General features: G+C 41.9%; 1 protein-coding gene across 1 annotated transcript in view; it reads left to right on the top strand.

Moving 5' to 3' along the window:
* Positions 1-13534, top strand: part of LOC128667036 (H-2 class I histocompatibility antigen, Q9 alpha chain) — a 215021-nt gene that overhangs the window by 159912 nt on the left and 41575 nt on the right. The window contains exons 5-7 of the mRNA XM_053721900.1: positions 31-123; positions 610-633; positions 4932-4977. Of these exons, the coding sequence (XP_053577875.1) occupies positions 31-123; positions 610-633; positions 4932-4975 (161 nt within the window). The 3' untranslated portion in view covers positions 4976-4977. The remainder of the gene's footprint in view (positions 1-30; positions 124-609; positions 634-4931; positions 4978-13534) is intronic.

The following is a 13534-nucleotide window of genomic DNA, read 5'->3' as shown; positions in this document are numbered from 1 at the left end:
CTCCCGTGTCTCTTTATGTTTTATTATCAGAACCGAAGAAAGATTCCCAGAGTTATATCTACATCATTATTGCTGTTATCCTGCTTATCGCTGCTGCTGCTGCTGCTGGATACTTTGTGTACAGTAAGTGCATTGGCCAGAAACTCTATTAATGAAAAGGTTAATTATAAACCAGTCCCCTAGTTTGCTGTTAGTTTCAATTCAGAAATGCAAATGAACCTATAGCCGGTGCTTATATACATTTGTGTTAATATGTGTACATACACACATAAGTTATATAACATATAAATAAACCTGTATATATATACTGTATAGACATATATATATATATATAATTGCTGGCCATCGCTGCGTGACCCTCTTCGCTGCATTAGTTGGGGCCTATGGAAGTGCACTCTCATGTGCTCAATGCTTCAGTGCAATGCGAACGCGAGGTCGTGCCTCACTTGTAATACAAGCCCACATTAGAGTAATGTAAGCTTGTAATCTAGAACAAAGTTGTTTATAATTGTAAGCTCTATCTAAATCATAAAATAAAAACATTAGGTTTCTTGTCAGAACTCAGATTACACATTCCTGAACCTTTTTTTTTCTTGTTTTTATTTTTAGGAAACAGAAAGAATTCCTATAAAGGTAAATAACCAGCTTATTATATATTAGTGATGTGTGTACATGACCTGGTGTAGTAGTGTATGTGAGGGGGGTGACACTGTTACATTATATGCTGTATAAGTGATGTGTATACATGACCTGGTGTAGTAGTGTATGTGAGGATGGGGTGACAATGTCACATTATATGCTGTATCAGTGATGTGTATACATGACCTGGTGTAGTAGTGTATGTGAGGGGGGTGACACTGTCACATTATATGCTGTATAAGTGATGTGTATACATGACCTGGTGTAGTAGTGTATGTGAGAGGGTGACACTGTCACATTATATGCTGTATCAGTGATGTGTATACATGACCTGGTGTAGTAGTGTATGTTTGGAGAGGGTGACACTGTCACATTATATGCTGTATCATTGATGTGTATACATGACCTGGTGTAGTAGTGTATGTGAGGAGGGGTTGACACTGTCACATTATATACTGTATCAGTGATGTGTATACATGACCTGGTGTAGTAGTGTATGTGAGGAGGGGGGTGACACTGTCACATTATATGCTGTATCAGTGATGTGTATACATGACCTGGTGTAGTAGTGCATGTGAGGAGGGGGTGACACTGTCACATTATATGCTGTATCAGTGATGTGTATAGATGACCTGGTGTAGTAGTGTATGTGAGGAGGGGGTGACACTGTCACATTATATGCTGTATCAGTGATGTGTATATATAACCTGGTGTAGTAGTGTATGTGAGGAGGGGTTGACACTGTCACATTATATACTGTATCAGTGATGTGTATACATGACCTGGTGTAGTAGTGTATGTGAGGAGGGGGTGACACTGTCACATTATATGCTGTATCAGTGATGTGTATACATGACCTGGTGTAGTAGTGCATGTGAGGAGGGGGTGACACTGTCACATTATATGCTGTATCAGTGATGTGTATAGATGACCTGGTGTAGTAGTGTATGTGAGGAGGGGGTGACACTGTCACATTATATGCTGTATCAGTGATGTGTATACATGACCTGGTGTAGTAGTGCATGTGAGGAGGGGGGTGACACTGTCACATTATATGCTGTATCAGTGATGTGTATACATGACCTGGTGTAGTAGTGTATGTGAGGAGGGGGGTGATACTGTCACATTATATGCTGTATCAGTGGTGTGTATACATGACCTGGTGTAGTAGTGTATGTGAGGAGGGGATGACACTGTCACATTATATGCTGTATCAGTGATGTGTATACATGACCTGGTGAAGTAGTGTATGTGAGGAGGGGTGACACTGTCACATTATATGCTGTATCAGTGATGTGTATACATGACCTTGTGTAGTAGTGTATGTGAGGGGATGACACTGTCACATTATATGCTGTATCAGTGATGTGTATACATGACCTGCTGTAGTAGTGTATGTGAGGGGGTGACACTGTCACATTATATGATGTATCAGTGATGTGTATAAATGACCTGGTGTTGTAGTGTATGTGAGGAGTGGGTGACACTGTCACATTATATGCTGTATCAGTGATGTGTATACATGACCTGGTGTTGTAGTGTATGTGAGGGGATGACACTGTTACATTATATGCTGTATCAGTGATGTGTATACATGACCTGGTGTAGTAGTGTATGTGAGGAGGGGGTGACACTCACATTATATGCTGTATCAGTGATGTGTATACATGACCTGGTGTAGTAGTGTATGTGAGGAGGGGGTGACACTGTCACATTATATGCTGTATCAGTGATGTGTATACATGACCTGGTGTAGTAGTGTATGTGAGGAGGGGGTGATACTGTCACATTATATGCTGTATCAGTGATGTGTATACATGACCTGGTGTAGTAGTGTATGTGAGGGGGTGACAGTGTCACATTATATGCTGTATCAGTGATGTGTATACATGACCTGGTGTAGTAGTGTATGTGAGGAGGGGTGACACTGTCACATTATATGCTGTATCAGTGATGTGTGTACATGACCTGGTGTAGTAGTGTATGTGAGGAGGGGGTGACACTGTTACATTATATGCCGTATCAGTGATGTGTATACATGACCTGGTGTAGTAGTGTATGTGAGAAGGGGGTGACACTGTCACATTATATGCTGTATCAGTGATGTGTATACATGACCTGGTGTAGTAGTGTATGTGAGGGTGTGACAGTGTCACATTATATGCTGTATCAGTGATGTGTATACATGACCTGGTGTAGTAGTGTATGTGAGGAGGGGGGTGACACTGTTACATTATATGCCGTATCAGTGATGTGTATACATGACCTGGTGTAGTAGTGTATGTGAGAAGGGGGTGATACTGTCACATTATATGCTGTATCAGTGATGTGTATACATGACCTGGGGTAGTAGTGTATGTGAGGGGGTGACAGTGTCACATTATATGCTGTATCAGTGATGTGTATGCATGACCTGGTGTAGTAGTGTATGTGAGGAGGGGGTGACACTGTCACATTATATGCTGTATAAGTGATGTGTATACATGACCTGGTGTAGTAGTGTATGTGAGGAGGGGTGACACTGTCACATTATATGCTGTATCAGTGATATGTATACATGACCTGGTGTAGTAGTGTATGTGAGGAGGGGGTGACACTGTCACATTATATGCTGTATCAGTGATATGTATACATGACCTGGTGTAGTAGTGTATGTGAGGATGGGGTGACACTGTCACATTATATGCTGTATCAGTGATGTGTATATATGACCTAGTGTAGTAGTGTATGTGAGGAGGGGGTGACACTGTCACATTATATGCTGTATCAGTGATGTGTATACATGACCTGGTGTAGTAGTGTATGTGAGGAGGGGGTGACACTGTCACATTATATGCTATATCAGTGATGTGTATACATGACCTGGTGTAGTAGTGTATGTGAGGAGGGGGTGACACTGTCACATTATATGCTGTATCAGTGATGTGTATACATGACCTGGTGTAGTAGTGTATGTGAGGAGGGGGTGACACTATCACATTATATGCTGTATCAGTGATGTGTATACATGACCTGGTGTAGTAGTGTATGTGAGGGGGTGACACTGTCACATTATATGCTGTATCAGTGATGTGTATACATGACCTGGTGTAGTAGTGTATGTGAGGAGGGGGTGACACTGTCACATTATATGCTGTATCAGTGATTTGTATACATGACCTGGTGTAGTAGTGTATGTGAGGAGGGGATGACACTGTAACATTATATGCTGTATCAGTGATGTGTATACATGACCTGGTGTAGTAGTGTATGTGAGGAGGGGGTGACACTGTCACATTATATGCTGTATCAGTGATGTGTATACATGTCCTTGTGTAGTAGTGTATGTGAGGAGGGGGTGACACTGTCACATTATATGCTGTATCAGTGATGTGTATACATGACCTGATGTAGTAGTGTATGTGAGGAGGGGGTGACACTGTCACATTATATACTGTATTAGTGATGTGTATACATGACCTGGTGTAGTAGTGTATGTGAGGGGGTGATACTGTCACATTATATGCTGTATCAGTGATGTATATACATGACCTGGTGTAGTACTGTATGTGAGGAGGGGATGACACTGTCACATTATATGCTGTATCAGTGATGTGTATACATGTCCTTGTGTAGTAGTGTATGTGAGGAGGGGGTGACACTGTCACATTATATGCTGTATCAGTGATGTGTATACATGACCTGGTGTAGTAGTGTATGTGATTAGAGGGTGACACTGTCATATTATATGCTGTATCAGTGATGTGTATACATGACCTGGTGTAGTAGTGTATGTGATTAGAGGGTGACACTGTCACATTATATGCTGTATCAGTGATGTGTATACATGACCTTGTGTAGTAGTGTATTTGAGGAGGGGGTGACAGTGTCACATTATATACTGTATCAGTGATGTATATACATGACCTGGTGTAGTAGTGTATGTGAGGAGGGGGTGACACTGTCACAATATATGCTGTATCAGTGATGGTTATACATGACCTGGTGTAGTAGTGTATGTGAGGAGGGGGTGACACTGTCACATTATATGCTGTATCAGTGATGTGTATATGTGACCTGGTGTAGTAGTGTATGTGAGGAGGGGGTGACACTGTCACCTTATATGCTGTATCAGTGACGTGTATACATGACCTGATGTAGTAGTGTATGTGAGGAGGGGTGACACTGTCACATTATATGCGGTATCAGTGATGTTTATATGTGTATGTTACCTGCTGATGTCACTTCCCCTCAGTATCTGAGCCTGAGATGTTACTTTTTCTATGGATGATAAATATTATCTTCTATTTTAGCTGCTGCTACTAATGATCCTTCACCGGCCTCGTCCACTGCCTAAATGTAAGTTACTGAGATCCCTGATTTGTAATGAGATTTAAATGAAGCAGATCTGTATTGTCACATATAACAAAATACATTCAATCCCAGCATGCCTTTAGTGAGTGACAATGACATCAGTTGTCTGCGCATAAAGGATCTAAAGAATAAAGAATTAGTATAACGATCAACATACATAAAACAAATATTGCAAAACCTCTTCAGGATAAATGTAAAAATAATAAAATACATTTGTATGTGTCCTTATTCAAACCTAATTCATAAAGTTAGTACAGGTGGCCCTCGGTTTACAACAGTTCAATTTGCACCATTTCAGAATAGCAACCTTTTCTCCTGTTAAGTGTAGTCAGTCCACGGGTCATCCATTACTTATGGGATTATAACTCCTTCCTAACAGGAAGTGCAAGAGGATCACCCAAGCAGAGCTGCTATATAGCTCCTCCCCTCTACGTCATACCCAGTCATTCTCTTGCACCTAACTAATAGATAGGATGTGTGAGAGGACTGTGGTTATTAAACTTAGTTTTTATTTCTTCAATCAAAAGTTTGTTATTTTAAACGGCACCGGAGTGTGTTGTTTTTTTCTCAGGCAGTATTAGAAGAAGAATCTACCTGAGTTTGTGTATGATCTTAGCGGACGTAACTAAGATCCATTTGCTGTTCTCGGCCATTCTAAGGAGCGAGGTAACTTCAGAACAGGGGACAGCGGGCAGGGCTCACCTGCAAAGAGGTATGTTGCAGTATATTATTTTCTAAGGAATGGAATTGACTGAGAAAATACTGCTAATACCGATATAATGTAAGTACAGCCTTAAATGCAGTAGTAGCAACTGGTATCAGGCTGATATGTATGTATGTTGGCACTGAAGTATTTCTGGGGAATGGCACTTCACTAAGAAAATACTGTATACATATAACTTATAGCCTTTCTGCAGTGAAAGCGACTAGCAACAGGCTTTTTTATAACTTCATGTATTTATATTTAAAACGTTTACTGGCATGTTAATCGTTTTAGTTATGAGGTACTTGGTGAAAATTTTTATGGGCATTATTTTCCACTTGGCTGTCGTTTGTTTTGAATAAAATCAGTTTACTGAGCTTCCCCACTGTTGTATTATGAGTGGGAGGGGCCTATTTTGGCGCTTTACTACGCAGTAGAAATTCAGTCACAAGTCTTCCTTGCTCTCCCTGCATGATCCAGGACGTCTCTACAGAGCTCAGGGGTCTCCAAAACTAGTTTGAGGGAGGTAATCACTCACAGCAGACCTGTGAGACTGTGCTTTGACTGTGATAAAAACGTATATTTCTTCTGTTAAGTGTGATCAGTCCACGGGTCATCATTACTTCTGGGATATTAACTGCTCCCCTACAGGAAGTGCAAGAGGATTCACCCAGCAGAGCTGCTATATAGCTCCTCCCCTCTACGTCACCTCCAGTCATTCTCTTGCACCCAACGACTAGATAGGATGTGTGAGAGGACTATGGTGATATATTTAGTTTTTATATCTTCAATCAAAAGTTTGTTATTTTATAATAGCACCGGAGTGTGTTATTCCTTCTCTGGTAGAATTTGAAGAAGAATCTACCTGAGTTTTTTCTATGATTTTAGCCGGAGTAGTTAAGATCATATTGCTGTTTCTCGGCCATCTGAGGAGAGGTAAACTTCAGATCAGGGGACAGCAGGCAGATTAATCTGCAAAGAGGTATGTAGCAGTTTATTATTTTCTGACATGGAATTGATGAGAAAATCCTGCCATACTGTTATAATGTAAACTCAGCCTTGAATGCAGTAGATGTAGCTGATATCAGGCTGTCATGTATGTATATTTTACACTTCAGTTTTCTGGGGAATGGTACTTCTCTGGTTTTTAGACTGTATACATAGACTTAACCTAATTTGCAGGGACTTGCAATAGGTTTTAAATGACAATTAATTATTGAGGTAAAACGTTTTTTTGCTGGCATGTAAAAACGTTTTTTTCTCTGAGGTACTGGGTGAAAAAATGTTTTGGGCACTATTTTTCCACTTGGCAATAGTTTTGATTTAAATTAGAGCAGTTCACTGATCCCTCTCACTGTTATGTGTGTGGGGGAGGGGCCATTTTTGGCGCTTTTACTATGCATCAAAAAAACTCAGTCAGAGGTTCATTTTCTTCCTGCATGATCCGGTTCATCTCTACAGAGTTCAGGGATCTCCAAAGCCTTTTTTGAGGGAAGTAATCATTACAGCAGAGCTGTGGTGATTGTATTGACTGTGATAAAAAAAAAACAAAAAAAAAAAAACGTTTATTTGTGTATTTTTTTCTGCTGCCTGGGTTAGTTATCATTGCTGAGGGGAACAATCCTTTGCTAAAACTGTATATTCTGACAAAGATTGATGCTATAACTTAATTATTTGAACTGTTATAATTTTTTTCTGTGCTTCTTAAAGGCACAGTTCGTTTTCATATTATTTGTAAATTACTTTGAAAAGTATTTCCAAGTTGCTGTTTATTTGCTAGTGTGTTAAACATGTCTGATTCAGAGGAATATCTCTGTGCTATATGTGTTAATGCCAAAGTGGAGCCCAATAGAAATTTATGTACTAAATGTATTGATGCTACTTTAAAAAACAGTCAATCTGTACAAATTGAACATATTTCACCAAACAACGAGGGGAGAGTTATGCCGACTAACTCGCCTCACGTGTCAGTACCTGCATCTCCCGCTCAGGAGGTGCGTGATATTTTAGCGCCGAGTACATCTGGGCGGCCATTACAAATCACATTACAAGATATGGCTACTGTTATGACTGAAGTTTTGGCTAAACTACCAGAACTAAGAGGTAAACGTGATCACTCTGGGGTGAGAACAGAGTGCGCTGATAATGCAAGGGCCATGTCTGATACTGCGTCACAGTTTGCAGAACGTGAAGACGGAGAGCTTCATTCTGTGGGTGACGGTTCTGATCCAAATAAACTGGACTCAGACATTTCAAATTTTAAATTTAAGCTTGAGAACCTCCGTGTGTTACTAGGGGAGGTATTAGCGGCTCTGAATGATTGTAACACAGTTGCAATCCCAGAGAAAATGTGTAGGTTGGATAAATATTTTGCGGTACCGACGAGTACTGACGTTTTTCCTATACCTAAGAGACTTACTGACATTGTTACTAAGGAGTGGGATAGACCCGGTGTGCCTTTCTCACCCCCTCCTATATTCAGAAAGATGTTTCCAATAGACGCCGCCACACGGGACTTATGGCAAATGGTCCCTAAGGTGGAGGGAGCAGTTTCTACTTTAGCTAAGCGTACCACTATCCCAGTGGAGGATAGCTGTGCTTTTTCAGATCCAATGGATAAAAAATTAGAGGGTTACCTTAAGAAAATGTTTGTTCAACAAGGGTTTATATTGCAACCTCTTGCATGTATTGCGCCTGTCACGGCTGCAGCAGCATTTTGGTTTGAGTCTCTGGAAGAGACACTTCAATCATCCACACTAGATGACATCACACACAAACTTAAATTCCTTAAGTTAGCTAATTCATTTATTTCAGATGCCGTAGTACATTTAACTAAACTTGCGGCTAAAAATTCAGGATTCGCCATTCAGGCACGCAGAGCTCTGTGGCTGAAATCCTGGTCAGCTGATGTTACGTCTAAATCTAAATTGCTTAATATTCCTTTCAAAGGGCAGACCTTATTCGGGCCCGGCTTGAAAGAGATTATTGCTGACATTACAGGAGGTAAAGGTCATGCCCTGCCTCAGGACAAGGCCAAAGCCAAGGCTAGACAGTCCAATTTTCGTTCCTTTCGTAATTTCAAAGCAGGAGCAGCATCAACTTCCTCTGCACCAAAACAGGAAGGAGCTGTTGCTCGCTACAGACAAGGCTGGAAACCTAACCAGTCCTGGAACAGGGGCAAACAGGCCAGAAAACCTGCTGCTGCTCCTAAGACAGCATGAATTGAGGGCCCCCGATCCGGGACCGGATCTAGTGGGGGGCAGACTTTCCCTCTTCGCCCAGGCTTGGGCAAGAGATGTTCAGGATCCCTGGGCGTTAGAGATCATATCTCAGGGATACCTTCTGGACTTCAAATCCTCTCCCCCAAGAGGGAGATTTCATCTGTCAAGGTTGTCAACAAACCTAACAAAGAAGGAAGCGTTTCTACGCTGCGTACAAGATCTTTTATTAATGGGAGTGATCCATCCAGTTCCGCGGTTGGAACAAGGACAAGGGTTTTACTCAAATCTGTTTGTAGTTCCCAAGAAAGAGGGAACCTTCAGGCCAATCTTGGATTTAAAGATCCTAAACAAATTCCTAAGAGTTCCATCGTTCAAGATGGAAACTATTCGAACAATTTTGCCCATGATCCAAGAGGGTCAGTACATGACCACAGTGGATTTAAAGGATGCTTACCTTCACATACCGATTCACAGAAGTCATTACCGGTATCTAAGGTTTGCCTTTTTAGACAGGCATTACCAGTTTGTAGCTCTTCCATTCGGACTGGCTACGGCTCCAAGAATCTTCACAAAGGTTCTGGGCACTCTTCTGGCGGTACTAAGACCGCAAGGAATTTCAGTAGCTCCGTACTTAGACGACATACTGATACAAGCTTCAAGCTTTCAAACTGCCAAATCTCATACAGAGATAGTACTGGCATTTCTAAGGTCGCATGGATGGAAAGTGAACGAAGAGAAAAGTTCTCTCTTTCCACTCACAAGAGTTCCCTTCCTGGGGACTCTGATAGATTCTGTAGAAATGAAGATTTACCTGACAGAGGACAGGTTAACAAAACTTCAAAATGCATGTCGTGTCCTTCATTCCATTCAACCACTCTAAATCTGAATCAAGAGACCAGAAATTCTCTTCTATGGTGGCTTTATCGGCCACATCTGTCCAGGGGAATGCCATTCAGCAGGCCAGACTGGTCAATTGTAACAACAGACGCCAGCCTACTAGGTTGGGGCGCTGTCTGGAATTCTCTGAAGGCTCAGGGACTATGGAATCAGGAGGAGAGTCTCCTTCCAATAAACATTCTGGAATTGAGAGCAGTCCTCAATGCTCTTCTGGCTTGGCCCCAGTTAACAACTCGGGGGTTCATCAGGTTCCAGTCGGACAACATCACGACTGTAGCTTATATCAACCATCAGGGAGGGACAAGAAGCTCCCTAGCAATGATGGAAGTATCGAAGATAATTCGCTGGGCAGAGTCTCACTCTTGCCACCTGTCTGCAATCCACATCCCGGGAGTGGAGAACTGGGAGGCGGATTTCTTAAGTCGTCAGACTTTTCATCCGGGGGAGTGGGAACTTCATCCAGAGGTCTTTGCCCAAATACTTCGACGTTGGGGCAAACCAGAGATAGATCTCATGGCGTCTCGACAGAACGCCAAGCTTCCGCGCTACGGGTCCAGATCCAGGGATCCGGGAGCGGTCCTGATAGATGCCTTGACAGCACCATGGACCTTCAGGATGGCTTAGTGTTTCCACCTTTCCCGATGCTTCCTCGATTGATTGCCAGAATCAAACAGGAGAAAGCATCAGTGATTCTAATAGCGCCTGCATGGCCACGCAGGACTTGGTATGCAGATCTGGTGGACATGTCATTCTGTCCACCTTGGTAGTTACCTCTGAAACAGGACCTTCTGATTTAGGGTCCTTTCAAACATCAAAATCTAACTTCTCTGAAGCTGACTGCTTGGAAATTGAACGCTTGATCTTATCAAAGCGTGGTTTTTCTGAGTCAGTTATTGATACCTTAATACAGGCTAGGAAGCCTGTTACCAGAAAGATTTACCATAAAATATGGCGTAAATACCTATATTGGTGAGAATCCAAAGGTTACTCTTGGAGTAAGGTTAGGATTCCTAGGATATTGTCTTTTCTACAAGAAGGTTTAGAAAAGGGGTTATCCGCTAGTTCCTTAAAGGGACAGATCTCAGCTCTGTCCATTCTGTTACACAAGCGTCTGTCAGAAGTTCCAGACGTTCAGGCCTTTTGTCAGGCTTTGGCCAGGATTAAACCTGTGTTTAAAGCTGTGGCTCCACCATGGAGTTTAAACCTTGTTCTTAACGTTTTACAGGGCGTTCCGTTTGAACCCCTTCATTCCATTGATATAAAGTTGTTATCTTGGAAAGTTCTATTTTTAATGGCTATTTCCTCGGCTCGAAGAGTCTCTGAGTTATCAGCCTTACATTGTGATTCTCCTTATTTGATTTTTCACTCGGATAAGGTAGTTCTGCGTACTAAACCTGGGTTCTTACCTAAGGTAGTCACTAACAGGAATATCAATCAGGAGATTGTTGTTCCATCCTTGTGCCCAAATCCTTCTTCGAGGAAGGAACGTCTTTTGCACAATCTGGATGTAGTTCGTGCCCTTAAATTTTATTTACAGGCAACTAAAGATTTTCGACAAACGTCTTCCCTGTTTGTCGTTTACTCTGGTCAGAGGAGAGGTCAAAAAGCTTCTGCTACCTCTCTCTCTTTTTGGCTTCGTAGCATAATTCGTTTAGCTTATGAGACTGCTGGACAGCAGCCTCCTGAAAGAATTACAGCTCATTCCACTAGAGCTGTGGCTTCCACTTGGGCCTTTAAGAATGAGGCCTCTGTTGAACAGATTTGCAAGGCTGCAACTTGGTCTTCGCTTCATACTTTTTCCAAATTTTACAAATTTGACACTTTTGCTTCTTCGGAGGCTATTTTTGGGAGAAAGGTTCTTCAGGCAGTGGTTCCTTCTGTATAAAGAGCCTGCCTATCCCTCCCGTCATCCGTGTACTTTTGCTTTGGTATTGGTATCCCAGAAGTAATGATGACCCGTGGACTGATCACACTTAACAGAAGAAAACATAATTTATGCTTACCTGATAAATTCCTTTCTTCTGTAGTGTGATCAGTCCACGGCCCGCCCTGTTTTTTTAAGGCAGGTAAATATTTTTTAAATTATACTCCAGTCACCACTACACCCTTGGCTTCTCCTTTCTCGTTAGTCCTTGGTCGAATGACTGGAGGTGACGTAGAGGGGAGGAGCTATATAGCAGCTCTGCTGGGTGAATCCTCTTGCACTTCCTGTAGGGGAGCAGTTAATATCCCAGAAGTAATGATGACCCGTGGACTGATCACACTACAGAAGAAAGGAATTTATCAGGTAAGCATAAATTATGTTATTTTATTGTTATCCGTTTTTTTGGTATTAAGGGGTTAATCATCCATTTGCTAGTGGGTGCAATCCTTTGCTAAATTAATGCATTTACTGTAAAAATGTGGTTTCTATAACTAATCCGGTTCATTGTTATTTCAACTGTGACAGTTTTGTGTGCTTCTTAAAGGCACAGTAACGTTTTTTATGTTGCTTGTAAATTTATTTGAAAAGTATTTTCCAAGCTTGCTAGGCTAATTGCTAGTTTGTTTAAACATGTCTGACACAGAGGAATCTCTTTGTGCAATATGTTCAAAGGCCAATGTGGAGCCCAATAGAAATTTGTGTACTAATTGCATTGATGCTACTTTAAATAAAAGCCAATCTGTACATGTCAAGAAAATTTCACCAGACAACGAGGGGAAAGTTATGCCGACTAACTCTCCTCACGTGTCAGTACCTGCATCTCCCGCTCAGGAGGTGCGTGATATTGTGGCGCCAAGTACATCAGGGCGGCCATTACAAATCACTTTACAAGACATGGCTAATGTTATGACTGAAGTTTTATCTAAATGGCCAGAACTTAGAGGTAAACGCGACCACTCTGGGGTGAGAACAGAGTACGCTGATAATGTTAGAGCCATGTCTGATACTGCGTCACAATTGGCAGAGCATGAAGACGGAGAGCTTCATTCTGTGGGTGACGGATCTGATCCAAATAAACTGGACTCAGACATTTCAAATTTTAAATTTAAGCTTGAGAACCTCCGTGTATTATTAGGGGAGGTATTAGCGGCTCTGAATGATTGTAACACGGTTGCAATCCCAGAGAAATTATGTAGGCTGGATAGATACTATGCGGTACCGGCGTATACTGACGTTTTTCCTATACCTAAGAGGCTTACAGAGATTATTACCAAGGAGAGGGATAGGCCCGGTGTACCCTTTTCCCCCCCTCCTATATTTAGAAAAATGTTTCCAATAGACGCCACCACACGGGACTTATGGCAGACGGTCCCTAAGGTGGAGGGAGCAGTTTCTACTCTGGCTAAGCGTACCACTATCCTGGTGGAGGATAGCTGTGCCTTTTCAGATCCAATGGATAAAAAGTTAGAGGCTTACCTTAAGAAAATATTTACTCAACAAGGTTTTATATTACAACCCCTCGCATGCATTGCGCCTGTCACGGCTGCGGCGGCATTCTGGTTTGAGTCTCTAGAAGAGACCATTAGCTCAGTTCCATTGGATGAAATTATAGACAAGCTTAGAGTCCTTAAGCTAGCTAATTCATTTATTTCTGATGCCGTAGTACATCTAACTAAGCTTACGGCTAAGAATTCCGGATTCGCCATTCAGGCGCGCAGAGCGCTGTGGCTAAAATCCTGGTCAGCCGATGTGACTTCTAAATCTAAATTGCTTAACATACCTTTCAAAGGGCAGACA

This window comes from Bombina bombina, chromosome 7 (assembly GCF_027579735.1).
Source record: "Bombina bombina isolate aBomBom1 chromosome 7, aBomBom1.pri, whole genome shotgun sequence".
Lineage (NCBI taxonomy): Eukaryota > Metazoa > Chordata > Amphibia > Anura > Bombinatoridae > Bombina > Bombina bombina.
This window is presented reverse-complemented; position numbering and strand designations above follow the sequence as displayed.